Source organism: Oncorhynchus gorbuscha, linkage group LG16, assembly GCF_021184085.1.
Source record: "Oncorhynchus gorbuscha isolate QuinsamMale2020 ecotype Even-year linkage group LG16, OgorEven_v1.0, whole genome shotgun sequence".
NCBI lineage: Eukaryota > Metazoa > Chordata > Actinopteri > Salmoniformes > Salmonidae > Oncorhynchus > Oncorhynchus gorbuscha.
In genome coordinates, this window is record NC_060188.1 from 17,894,155 (window position 1) to 17,908,394 (window position 14,240).

Consider the following 14,240-nt stretch of genomic DNA (forward strand, 5'->3'; position numbering starts at 1 on the left):
TGGCTACACCTTTACAGTGACCAAACTGACCATGTCGATCAATGAGATTCTCTCTTAGTCCACTGGTGATTGGTGGGATGTGAATGTTGGGGGAGGAGCTTACCCGTCTCATGATGCCGATGGCCTCTGTGGAGAGGAAGCGAGGGTACCGCACCTCGTCATTCACTATGCTGTCAAACACCTCCTCTTCATCATCACCTGGGAATGGAGACTGACACACACATAGACCACACTGTCACACTCACAGCCACACTGTCACGCTCACAGCCACTCATTTAACCTATTATGGCGCCCCCGGTGATGTGGCCAGGGAATGCCACTGTTTGGCGTGTAAGCCACACCCCACAACCAGCATTTTTAGGCTGCAGTGCCAAGCCCCACATCTGAAGCCACTCAGCCTCGTTAGGCTGCAATACACCTGGGGCATATAAGGTGCAAGTTCAGTTCAGCATGAGAAGAGGAGCTACTGGCTGATGTAGAGGACTGCTAATTCTTATGTAGGTGACATTACTGCTATTGCATTGTTATAACTGAGACAACACATAACAACGTATTTTCATAGTAAAACAGGTTGGGCCCCATACAGGATACTCCTAGCCACAGGTGCTGGCCGGGAGTTCGGCCATAACTCCTCTGAAGATAGGGACGCACACACATTACACACTGACTCTTCTGAGGACAGAGACGACACACACACATACACACACTAACTGCCGAGGACACACAGATAAGACATACACCCACACATTGGGAAGAAGAGACACAGCCTTGACTTGCAGACAAACTAGCACACACACATAATCTCCTTCCCAGCCGAACATTGTGTGACTGAAGATAGCGCACACACCAGATCCCCTTTTCAGCTGAACATGGTGTGACGACCAAGAACAGGCATGGCAGGATTCTACGATGAAGGACAGACAACAGAGCCAATGCCGGACGACTACACCCCAGCCTGATCCAATCCGAAGATCCGATCTCCTAGAAATCAACCTACTTTCTGTTGTGTATATGAAGCTTGTACTCACTGTTAGCAAGTGCTTTTTTCTGCTAGTCTCTGATGAGTTAACAGAGGGGCCCGTATATACGTGTACCAGATATTCTCACTCTGAATAAACCTGTCGCTTGTCGTACAATCTACCACCTTGTCTGAATCGATCCTTAACCGGCTCACCCTTCTACATAACCTTTTATCAACAGAACTTGGTAGCGGGAGGATGGTTTAATAACGGTCCGTCGAAGTGAGTTGATTTGGGTGTGAGAAGGAGAGTGACGGAAGGACGGTTGTAGGAAGACGGGTGAAGGAATTCGGGGGAGGACAACAATTCTGCTCAACTCGGTAAACTGATCACAAGGCGCACCACAAACAAGGTAAGCAAAACCTGTTAAATCAAACTTTGCATATTGTCGTATAGTCTATCCAAATTTTGATCAGTATTACCGAGTAAGTATGAATTCTTGTGTAAATTTATAATTTGCTGACAAGTTGAAAGTACAGTGAAGTGAACATATGTGGTACAAACCGGCGACGGCCGGGTGATTAAATCATTGATGAGATATCAGTAAGTGGATAGCTAATTACTATTCATTAAATCTGGCGCCGAGGGGATAAATTGTAATTTTGTCCCGTGACCCGGTCAGCGCAGTCTGATAGCTTTCAATGATGAGGTATCACTTTTGAGGCCTGTGGTTCCGATAGGGGTTAGGAATAGAGATCAGTAGGGGATAGCTAATTACTATTCATTAAACCTGGCGCCGAGGGGGACAAATTGTAATTTTGTCCTGTGGCCCGGTCAAGGCCAGACTGATAAGAGATTCACTGATAGAGGTCGGACATGTGTATTAATTCTGATAGGGGTTAGCTCGATATGGATCAGGAATAAGAGATCAGTAGGGGATAGCTAACTACTATTCATTAAACCTGGCGCCGAGGGGGACAAATTGCAATTTTGTCCTGTGGCCCGGTCTAGGCCAGTCTGATGAGAGATTATCTGATAAGGATCGGCTTTCAGGGGTCAGAGATATAACGTGTTGTTATGATAAGGATCAGCACGGTAGAGATTAGGGATAAAAATCAGTAAGGGGATAGTTAATTACTATTCATTAAACCTGGCGCCGAGAGGGGAAAGATTGGCAACTTTGTCCCGCGACTCGGTCGAAGACCAGTCTGATAAGTAGTCCAAAAGATAAGCTGATAATGGTCAGAGAAAACTTGTATTTGTAACTGTTCATATTAAAATGTAATGTGGTTGTAATCGTCTCCATCAAGATTGTTGATGGTTTGAGAGAGAGAGAGAACTCAAGAAGGGTTATTGGATAAATCCGAAACTTATATGTTGTATGTAAACTTCCATGTTGTATGTATCTATAACTTCTGTGCTAAATGTATAATCAGGAACAAAATGACTGATGTATAATTGAAATAAGATCTGAGTATAATATTTAATATTGCGACTATATAGTCGAATAGATCCCTTGGTTGCGCGCTCCACGAAAGCTATACCAACCCAATCGTTTTTCTCGAACTGAATATACAAGGAAAAGCTCTGAGATAAGGCAGAGTGTGAGCAATAGTGTCTCCTCGAATACATCGTTGTTATTAACTAACGACGGGCTAAGTATATTCTAATTATATTCAAGTAGTCTGGTAAAATTCCGATTAAGTTACGATTTTAAAAAGATATCGCTGGACATTGGTGTGCCAGCCGATTGGCCAGTACTGTCGTCGGACGGTGTGTCTCACAAATCCTGACCGGTCAACTAAAAAGGGTAAGCAGACACCTGTTGTGGAAAACTAAAGTTCTGCACATTGGAGTTATACAAATTTAGTTTTGTGAGACACCTGTTTGATGTAAGTTACTAAATTTAAACTATTATGATGTGTGAGATTGGAAAATAGTTGAGAAAGTAATATCTCCATTGGCAACTGCAATTTTATTATTGATCAACCATACTTAATGGTGCATTGTGTATGGGATGTACTAGTATGCCTGGTTGGTAGGTGGTAACAGAGATCACTTACCACGTGTATGAGTGATGTATTAGGCAGGGCCAAGTGTGAATGACGGATATTCAAATTGAATACTCGGACTTGAGACCGATTTAGCCGTAGGGAAAGGGTATCACTTGGGTTTCAGTAAAGGCATGGGTTGTTGGCAGTATTGTAGTGTACATGGAATGTCGTTGGAAATAGAAAAGAGGTTGAGAACGCTGAAGTCCATTCTAGAATTCAATAAAGGCAGAGAGGATAAGGAGTGGAGGAGACTGGGTGAGAAGCTGTACAGAGTATGGACAGAAGGTGGGGCTATTGCATCTCCTACTGGTCTGCTTGCTGGGGAGAATGAGGATTTGTGTGTGTATGGTGTAAATTGAAGTTTACTGGCGTAAATGAAGATTTGTGAGACTCAAATCATGTGCATGAAATACGTTTGATATTCAGTCGGGGACTAATATCGGTATGAATGAGGTCGGGGATTTTTATGATAAGAATGTTGAAAAAGTTGCAGGCTTGCTGATGAGAGTAATATCATAGAATATTGAGGGGGTGTGCATGACTGTTGGAAAAGGTGTTAAACTCTATTAACGTAAAATTCTGTGTGTAGAGTTATATTATGAGGTTTGAACTATACTAATGGTGTTCTAACCAAGTGCTGAGAAATAAGGTAGATTCATTTTGTTCTTTTAATTAGTTTACACAAGTTCTTCCCGGTTATTGATTTTGGTTTGATTGTTCAGATAAAACCACTGAAATTAAACAGGAGGTTAAGGTAGACTAACATTAGAATCTGTATTCATTATGGGGAACAATGAAAGGCCCGCAGAGGGGATTGCAGGCTGAGGTTTTTATGTTAAAGGTACAGTGCATATTTAACACAGTTGTGTGTGTGTCTAATGGCTGGGGATTTAAGAAGTATTTTTGGGGAGACAATTTGGAGAAACACGAATAAAACATGAAACACCGAGACAAATTATTTGAGTTTGTGGGGATTATCATAATTATTAGGTTTTGTTTTTGTAGTAAACGTTTTCCACGTTCCCAGAGACATGGTATTTTACAGATAGGGGAAAAGGCAGACGGAGGGGCCCTCCCCCGACTGCAGAGACCTTGAAAGTTGGAGAGAAGAGAGGAGAGGTTTTTGGAAAGGGGGGGGCAAGGACAGGCAAAGATAGCAATTGCTGAGTGGAGACAGGGGAGAGAGTTGCACATGTAGAAAATGTAGGGGGCGCTCCTTCATGATGATGTCAGAACATAAGGATACTATACTAATCTTACCTAAGTCATTATTTAGAGTAGGTAATGTTGATACCTGGGCAAAGCCAGATATCAAAAGGGGGATGGGTAAATTGTGGTCTAGGATAGGATGGGGACTATTGGATAAGAAACTAATAATAAAAAAAAATGTAAGCTAACAATTGGGCATAGAAGTTAAAGATATAATCAGATAAAACATATGAGAAATTGTTTATTAACCAAGCCTGTATGTCCAGGATTTTATGCATTACAGGTGAACTACAGGTGAAGTCACTCAATCCAGTCCCAGAGGCTTGGGGACCATAGAAGACCCCTGGTGACAGCTAGCTGAAAGAGCTACCCAGATTCATATCGCACGGCGGAAGGGTAAGACACTTTTTCACTGTCGGACAATAAACAGAGTTCGGGAGAAGAACTGGAATTAACAGAATTCCGGGGGCTAACTCTCGAATGAAGTAAACCCTACCTGTCCTATCACCCCTGTTTTTGTCCATAGAAGTGAGGATGTGTCTGGCTCTGGCTAAGTGATGTGTATTTTGTTCCAAAATGAACATAAGAGATCCCTAGATCTGGGTAGACAGGAAGTTAGAGTAGAGATTACATGATAACCGACTTCGGGGGGGGGGTCCCAAAAGGGTGGATAGGTTTTCCATGATATGGGGGAAACCTGGGAGCAATGTTGAACTTTGTAAAGGTGATGAAATCCTACTAACCATCAAAACTATTAAGCTCTCTGTTGCAGGCACTCACACCCTCGGACTACAAAGGACGAGGACAGACATGATGGGTGTGTTTTCTATTAAGGTACTGCCAAGACCAGAGGTAACCGGACACACTCCTCTACCACCACTGTGTTAAAAATACCATTCAGGTAATTAATGTTAGAGACTATTCGGCTATTGATCAATTAGGAACTGGGACTGGTTTTGATTATGGGAGATTGCCTGAAGCTGATTGCAGTAGTAACATAACCATTAATTCCACTTGGCCAGTTACAGGCCTAAACCAAACTAGTGGTCTGGCTGATGTGAGGTGGATGTGTGGAGCCAAAAAGAGTGCTGAGACCCATTCTTAGAGGAGAATGGCAAGATACGTGTGGTCTGACCAGTTTGATAATTCCACTGACCATTGTTGATGTTGCTGCTGAACAGCTGCTGAGTTCTGTAACCAGGGGACCTGAAAACATTCCATCCCATGGGAGACATAGATGTAGTGCTCCATGGACAGAGGATGTAGTTGACATACACACTAACCTGTTGGGAGTGCCAGTGGGGGTTCCTCATGAGTTTCAGGCCTTGGGTAGGAATGATGGACTCTGGCACTTACTACCTAGTATGGGTCCAGCCATAGTGGATGCTAGACAGACTGCATGGATTAATTATATCTACTATAATCAACAGCGTTTGGTGAATTACTCCCGTGATGCACTCACTGGTATGTCTGAACAGCTTGAGGCCACATTTGGGGTTTCCAGACAGAATAGACTTGCTTTGAATATGCTTCTTGCCAGTCAGGGGGACGTCTGCAAGATGTTCGGTAAACAATGTTGCACGTATATTCCTAATAATACCAGTCCAGATGATATCTAGGGCGGGCTTGATGCACAATCTGCTAAAATGAGGTCCACGGAGGGGGGTGGAGGAGTCTGTTCTCTTGGCCTGGTTTGGTAAGTACACTGGTATGATGGTTACTGGATTTCTGACCCTAATTATTGTATTATTTGTTATTGATGTGCTGCTTGCATCATACCGTGTTTTAAGAAGTCTGTTACAGATGTGATGAAGGCTTCAGGGAGGATGGGACTGACTGAGGATGACACATGATATGCTGTTGTGAAGGTTTGGAGTCCCTGGGTGGCAAGGAGCCCACCTGGTACAGGATAGGAGTAGCTGAGAGGACCAGATGGTTTCTAATAATTCTTTACTCTGTTTTCCATGACCAAAGTTTCATCTTACATGTCAATAACAATAAAGTCTTATCCTGTTTTTGATAAGTGACACCCTTGTGGGTGACAAAAGGGGTTAACAAAAGCATACAACAAAGGCATATATCACTTGTTATTAATAATAAACTTTTTATTATTTTCATGAAATGCTATGACTGCTGAAATAGAGGATAATGAGTGACACCCTAGCGGGTGTCAAAAGGGGGACTTAAATTTCACACTATTTTCTTTTGTTCAGTTTTTGAATGAGCTGTTCTCTTTTGACATGAAGGTAGTTTAAACTTTGTAACTGTTATATGATTCATTGCTGAATTTGTGTTCACACCCTTGGGGTTATTTTACATTATAGCCATTACCATATATAAGATTGAATATTATCTGCTGTTGCCTTGTGTGGAGGTATGTATGTGTTATGCTACCTAGCTGATTTGAAACATTGTTAAAAGTATCAGGGCCATGGGACTTTCTCATGCTGGAAAAATACAGAAGGGAGGGCACATTCAGAGCGTGGGTTGCGAGAACAAGCGGTCTTTTTGTTGGATAACAGGAGCCAGGTGCGAGATAACGGTATGGAGCATGAGACCCATCTTTCAGTTTTTGCAGCCATTTTAGGAGGGGGATCCAGTTGCTTATATTGATTAAGCTTCTCATTTACATTTACACTTAAGTCATTTAGCAGACGCTCTTATCCAGAGCGACTTACAAATTGGTGCATTCACCTTATGACATCCAGTGGAACAGTCACTTTACAATAGTGCATCTAAATCTTAAAGGGGGGGGTGAGAGGGATTACTTATCCTATCCTAGGTATTCCTTAAAGAGGTGGGGTTTCAGGTGTCTCCGGAAGGTGGTGATTGACTCCGCTGTTCTCCATTGTATGTCATGTCCCATCTGGGATGGGAAGAGGGGGAAATTATTTTTCTTTGTGGGCCATTTCCGTATAGACTTACCTAGCATAGGCTATTTTTCCTTTTTGGATTATGTTTTCGTTTTTGCTTGGAGTAATGTATCTGGACTATATCACATCTCTTAGGAGATGTGAAGAGAGGGAGCAGGAAAAAGTTGGCTTATGTAGAATATCATTTTTCCTTTCATTTTGAGCTGTTGTTCTCCGCTCTGTTACATGAGGGTTGTAAGTTCCTAGGTGGCTGGTAGCCAACTTAGTACATAGTGGGATTGAGTTGGGAACATGGTGGGAATACATATACATCCATTTATTTTTAATGTTGTGCCTTATTTCATAGCCCCTTTGGGAAAAGTTTTATTTTGTATCAGAATCTAGTTAGGTTGTGTCACGTCTCTGGGGAGACGTGAAGAGAGGGATTTGTAGAGGACTGCTAATTCTTATGTAGGTGACATTACTGCTATTGCATTGTTATAACTGAGACAACACATAACAATGTATTTTCATAGTAAAACAGGTTGGGCCCCATACAGGATACTCCTAGCCACAGGTGCTGGCCGGGAGTTCGGCCATAACTCCTCTGAAGATAGGGACGCACACACATTACACACTGACTCTTCTGAGGACAGAGACGACACACACACATACACACACTAACTGCCGAGGACACACAGATAAGACATACACCCACACATTGGGAAGAAGAGACACAGCCTTGACTTGCAGACAAACTAGCACACACACATAATCTCCTTCCCAGCCGAACATTGTGTGACTGAAGATAGCGCACACACCAGATCCCCTTTTCAGCTGAACATGGTGTGACGACCAAGAACAGGCATGGCAGGATTCTACGATGAAGGACAGACAACAGAGCCAATGCCGGACGACTACACCCCAGCCTGATCCAATCCGAAGATCCGATCTCCTAGAAATCAACCTACTTTCTGTTGTGTATATGAAGCTTGTACTCACTGTTAGCAAGTGCTTTTTTCTGCTAGTCTCTGATGAGTTAACAGAGGGGCCCGTATATACGTGTACCAGATATTCTCACTCTGAATAAACCTGTCGCTTGTCGTACAATCTACCACCTTGTCTGAATCGATCCTTAACCGGCTCACCCTTCTACATAACCTTTTATCAACACTGAATGCTGCAGGCTGAGCATTACAGACATTTGGGAAAAGCTCCTGGCTACATGCCGAAGGCTGACCTCTATAGACATTTGTTTGAAGCCCATGGACATTGTGAAGCTGGTAAGCTGGGTAGCAGCCCAGCTAGTTTTAAGTTTAGTTTAACTTTAAGTTCAGTTAAGCCCTCTGTGGGAGAGTGTTTTGTTTTCAGTTACAGTTTGAGAACTATCTTCGTCACCCTTTTATTTTGAATAAATATGCCAGCTTGGCTTAAGTTGTGCCTCTGTGTTGGACTTCTGTCATTATTGCTCATCATTGCCGTCTATGTCATGTTTGTCATTTATTATCATGTCTTGTCCCTGTGCTCCCCATTCTATTCGTTTCCCTCTGCTGGTCTTATTTGGTTCTTTCCCTCTTTCTATCCCCCTCTCTCCCCCTCCCTCTCTCACTCTCTCGCTCTCTCTTCTCTCTATCGTTCCGTTCCTGCTCCCAGCTGTTCCTATTCCCCTAATCATCATTTAGTCTTCCCACACCTGTTCCCGATCCTTTCCCCTGATTAGAGTCCCTATTTATTCCTTTGTGTTCCGTTCCTGTCCCGTCGGTTCCTTGTTTAGTATTCACCATGCTGTGATTGCGTTTCGCCCTGTCCTGTCGTGTTTTTGCTGTGATTGTGTATCGCCCTGTCCTGTCGTGCTTTTTGCCTTCATCAGATGCTGCGTGTGAGCAGGTGTCTCTGTCAACTACGGCCTGCGCCTACCCGAAGCGACCTGCAGTCTGTGGCCGCTTCTCCTGTTATTCCCCTCTACAGACTAGAGGATTTCTGTTATTCCCTGTTTGGACTTGAATAAACTCTGTTTCTGTTAAGTCGCTTTTGGGTCCTCTTTCACCCGCATGACAGAAGGAACCGACCAAGGAATGGACCCAGCGACTTCAGACGCTCGTTACACTGCCGTCGAGATCCAAGGAGCCATGCTCGGCAGACACGAGCAGGAATTGTCTGCTGCTCGCCATGCCGTGGAGAACCTGGCCGCTCAGGTTTCCGACCTCTCTGGACAGTTCCAGAGTCTACGTCTCGTGCCACCTGTTACTTCCTGGCCTGCCGAGCCTCCAGAACCTAGGGTTAATAACCCACCTTGCTACTCCGGGCAGCCCACTGAGTGCCGCTCCTTTCTCACGCAGTGTGAGATTGTGTTCTCTCTCCAACCCAACACATACTCTAGAGAGAGAGCTCGGGTTGCTTACGTCATTTCACTCCTTACTGGCCGGGCTCGAGAATGGGGCACAGCTATCTGGGAGGCAAGGGCTGATTGCTCTAACAAGTTCCAGAACTTTAAAGAGGAGATGATTCGGGTTTTTGACCGTTCAGTTTTTGGTAGGGAGGCTTCTAGGGCCCTGGCTTCCTTATGCCAAGGTGAACGGTCCATAACGGATTATTCTATTGAGTTTCGCACTCTTGCTGCCTCTAGTGAGTGGAACGAGCCGGCGCTGCTCGCTCGTTTTCTGGAGGGACTCCACGCAGTGGTTAAGGATGAGATTCTCTCCCGGGAGGTTCCTTCAGATGTGGACTCTTTGATTGCTCTCGCCATCCGCATAGAACGACGGGTAGATCTTCGTCACCGGGCTCGTGGAAGAGAGCTCGCATCAACGGTGTTTCCCTGCTCCGCATCGCAACCATCTCCCTCCTCTGGCTTTGAGACTGAGCCCATGCAGCTGGGAGGGATTCGCATCTCGACTAAGGAGAGGGAACGGAGGATCACCAACCGCCTGTGCCTCTATTGCGGAGTTGCTGGACATTTTGTTAATTCATGTCCAGTAAGAGGCCAGAGCCCATCAGTAAGCGGAGGGCTACTGGTGAGCGCTACTACTCAGGTCTCTTCATCTAGATCTTGTACTACTATGTCGGTCCATCTACGCTGGACCGGTTCGGGTGCTACATGCAGTGCCTTGATTGACTCTGGGGCTGAGGGTTGTTTCATGGACGAAGCATGGGTTCGGAAACATAACATTCCTTTCAGACCGTTAGACAAGCCTACGCCCATGTTTGCCTTAGATGGTAGTCATCTTCCCAGTATCAAATTTGAGACACTACCTTTAACTCTCACAGTATCTGGTAACCACAGTGAGACTATTTCTTTTTTGATTTTCCGTTCACCGTTTACACCTGTTGTTTTGGGTCATCCCTGGCTAGTATGTCATAATCCTTCTATTAATTGGTCTAGTAATTCTATCCTATCCTGGAACGTTTCTTGTCATGTGAAGTGTTTAATGTCTGCCATCCCTCCCGTTTCTTCTGTCCCTACTTCTCAGGAGGAACCTGGCGATTTGACAGGAGTGCCGGAGGAATATCATGATCTGCGCACGGTCTTCAGTCGGTCCCGAGCCAACTCCCTTCCTCCTCACCGGTCGTATGATTGTAGTATTGATCTCCTTCCGGGGACCACTCCTCCTCGAGGTAGACTATACTCTCTGTCGGCTCCCGAACGTAAGGCTCTCGAGGATTATTTGTCTGTGTCTCTTGACGCCGGTACCATAGTGCCTTCTTCTTCTCCGGCCGGGGCGGGGTTCTTTTTGTTAAGAAGAAGGACGGTACTCTGCGCCCTGCGTGGATTATCGAGGGCTGAATGACATAACGGTTAAGAATCGTTATCCGCTTCCCCTTATGTCATCAGCCTTCGAGATTCTGCAGGGAGCCAGGTGCTTTACTAAGTTGGACCTTCGTAACGCTTACCATCTCGTGCGCATCAGAGAGGGGGGACGAGTGGAAAACGGCGTTTAACACTCCGTTAGGGCATTTTGAGTACCGGGTTCTGCCGTTCGGTCTCGCCAATGCGCCAGCTGTTTTTCAGGCATTAGTTAATGATGTTCTGAGAGACATGCTGAACATCTTTGTTTTTGTCTATCTTGACGATATCCTGATTTTTTCTCCGTCACTCGAGATTCATGTTCAGCACGTTCGACGTGTTCTACAGCGCCTTTTAGAGAATTGTCTCTACGTAAAGGCTGAGAAGTGCTCTTTTCATGTCTCCTCCGTTACTTTTCTCGGTTCCGTTATTTCCGCTGAAGGCATTCAGATGGATTCCGCTAAGGTCCAAGCTGTCAGTGATTGGCCCGTTCCAAGGTCACGTGTCGAGTTGCAGCGCTTTTTAGGTTTCGCTAATTTCTATCGGCGTTTCATTCGTAATTTCGGTCAAGTTGCTGCTCCTCTCACAGCTCTTACTTCTGTCAAGACGTGTTTTAAGTGGTCCGGTTCCGCCCAGGGAGCTTTTGATCTTCTAAAAGAACGTTTTACGTCCGCTCCTATCCTCGTTACTCCTGACGTCACTAGACAATTCATTGTCGAGGTTGACGCTTCAGAGGTAGGCGTGGGAGCCATTCTATCCCAGCGCTTCCAGTCTGACGATAAGGTTCATCCTTGCGCTTATTTTTCTCATCGCCTGTCGCCATCTGAGCGCAACTATGATGTGGGTAACCGTGAACTGCTCGCCATCCGCTTAGCCCTAGGCGAATGGCGACAGTGGTTGGAGGGGGCGACCGTTCCTTTTGTCGTTTGGACAGACCATAAGAACCTTGAGTACATCCGTTCTGCCAAACGACTTAATGCCCGTCAAGCTCGTTGGGCGTTGTTTTTCGCTCGTTTCGAGTTTGTGATTTCTTACCGTCCGGGTAGCAAGAACACCAAGCCTGATGCCTTATCCCGTCTGTTTAGTTCTTCTGTGGCTTCTACTGATCCCGAGGGATTCTTCCTTATGGGCGTGTTGTCGGGTTAACAGTCTGGGGAATTGAAAGACAGGTTAAGCAAGCACTCACGCACACTGCGTCGCCGCGCGCTTGTCCTAGTAACCTCCTTTTCGTTCCTGTTTCCACTCGTCTGGCTGTTCTTCAGTGGGCTCACTCTGCCAAGTTAGCTGGTCATCCCGGTGTTCGAGGCACTCTTGCGTCTATTCGCCAGCGCTTTTGGTGGCCGACTCAGGAGCGTGACACGCGCCGTTTCGTGGCTGCTTGTTCGGACTGCGCGCAGACTAAGTCGGGTAACTCTCCTCCTGCCGGTCGTCTCAGACCGCTCCCCATTCCTTCTCGACCATGGTCTCACATCGCCTTAGGCTTCATTACCGGTCTGCCTTTGTCTGCGGGGAAGACTGTGAGAGCCGCCAATAAACGCAGGATTAAGAGTCCAAGGTATTGTTGCGGCCAGAGAGTGTGGCTTTCCACTCGCAACCTTCCTCTTACGACAGCTTCTCGTAAGTTGACTCCGCGGTTCATTGGTCCGTTCCGTGTCTCCCAGGTCGTCAATCCTGTCGCTGTGCGACTGCTTCTTCCGCGACATCTTCGTCGCGTCCATCCTGTCTTCCATGTCTCCTGTGTTAAGCCCTTTCTTCGCACCCCCGTTCGTCTTCCCTCCCCCCTCCCGTCCTTGTCGAGAGCGCACCTATTTACAAGGTACATAAGATCATGGACATGCGTTCTCGGGGACGGGGTCACCAATACTTAGTGGATTGGGAGGGTTACGGTCCTGAGGAGAGGAGTTGGGTTCCGTCTCGGGACGTGCTGGACCGTTCACTCATCGATGATTTCCTCCGTTGCCGCCAGGATTCCTCCTCGAGTGCGCCAGGAGGCGCTCGGTGAGTGGGGGGGTACTGTCATGTTTGTCATTTATTATCATGTCTTGTCCCTGTGCTCCCCATTCTATTCGTTTCCCTCTGCTGGTCTTATTTGGTTCTTTCCCTCTTTCTATCCCCCTCTCTCCCCCTCCCTCTCTCACTCTCTCGCTCTCTCTTCTCTCTATCGTTCCGTTCCTGCTCCCAGCTGTTCCTATTCCCCTAATCATCATTTAGTCTTCCCACACCTGTTCCCGATCCTTTCCCCTGATTAGAGTCCCTATTTATTCCTTTGTGTTCCGTTCCTGTCCCGTCGGTTCCTTGTTTAGTATTCACCATGCTGTGATTGCGTTTCGCCCTGTCCTGTCGTGTTTTTGCTGTGATTGTGTATCGCCCTGTCCTGTCGTGCTTTTTGCCTTCATCAGATGCTGCGTGTGAGCAGGTGTCTCTGTCAACTACGGCCTGCGCCTACCCGAAGCGACCTGCAGTCTGTGGCCGCTTCTCCTGTTATTCCCCTCTACAGACTAGAGGATTTCTGTTATTCCCTGTTTGGACTTGAATAAACTCTGTTTCTGTTAAGTCGCTTTTGGGTCCTCTTTCACCCGCATGACAGTCTATCCATCCCCCCACCATGCCTAGTGAGTCGTTACACTATATTAGTTTATGTAACATATGGCTCAAACACACATCACTTTATGTAATATAGACTAAAGTGCTGTATTACCATAAAGGCTTAAAGTATATATTACTGGCTTGAAGTATATATATTACTTTAAAGGTAAGGGCTTAACTCATTAAAGGGATTCTCCGGTATTTTTGTATACTTTTTAGCCAGTAGCTCTGAAAGTGGTCCCTTGAAATTGCTTCTCTCTCGCTCTGCTGTGGGTGCATCTTGCTAGCTGTCACTCATATGGCGAGGGGCTGAAGCTCATTGGTTGAACTCGAATTGCTAGGGGGTTGGACCACGTGAGGGGAAAATGGTGCAGCACAGCTTCCAGAACTAGGGATTTCGTGGCTAACTGAGGTAAGACAGTAATTATCCTAATGAACTATGCATGTATGAACTATTATGGCACATTGACACATCCAACCCAAAGCGGGAGGTTTAAAAAATACTTTAGTAGTCTCCAAAGTTCCAGAGCATGTCTAAATAATAAGACTAGATATGTATGGAGTCATATTTATATAATTCTCTGAAGAGGTTTTTAGAGTCAAGTCTCTTACCTCTCCCACCAGCATCTCATACACCAGTACTCCCAGGCCCCACCAGTCCACTGCCCTGGTGTAGGAGGTGTCTGTCAGAACCTCTGGAGCCAGGAACTCAGGAGTACCACAGAACGTACTGGTCCTGTCCCCATAGCCCATACCTGGGGAAGTAGAGAGAGATCAGGAATGAGATGAAGGGAAGAAA

General features: G+C 45.8%; 1 protein-coding gene across 2 annotated transcripts in view; it reads right to left on the bottom strand.

The window, feature by feature from the left end:
* The window catches only part of LOC124000824 (serine/threonine-protein kinase N1-like), a 57,471-nt gene that overhangs the window by 3,640 nt on the left and 39,591 nt on the right, over positions 1–14,240 (bottom strand). For both annotated transcript variants that reach the window (XM_046307458.1, XM_046307457.1), the window contains exons 20-21: positions 14,054–14,196; positions 104–211 (exon numbers count right to left, since the gene is read on the bottom strand). In XM_046307458.1, coding sequence (XP_046163414.1) covers positions 104–211; positions 14,054–14,196 — 251 coding nt within the window. The remainder of the gene's footprint in view (positions 1–103; positions 212–14,053; positions 14,197–14,240) is intronic.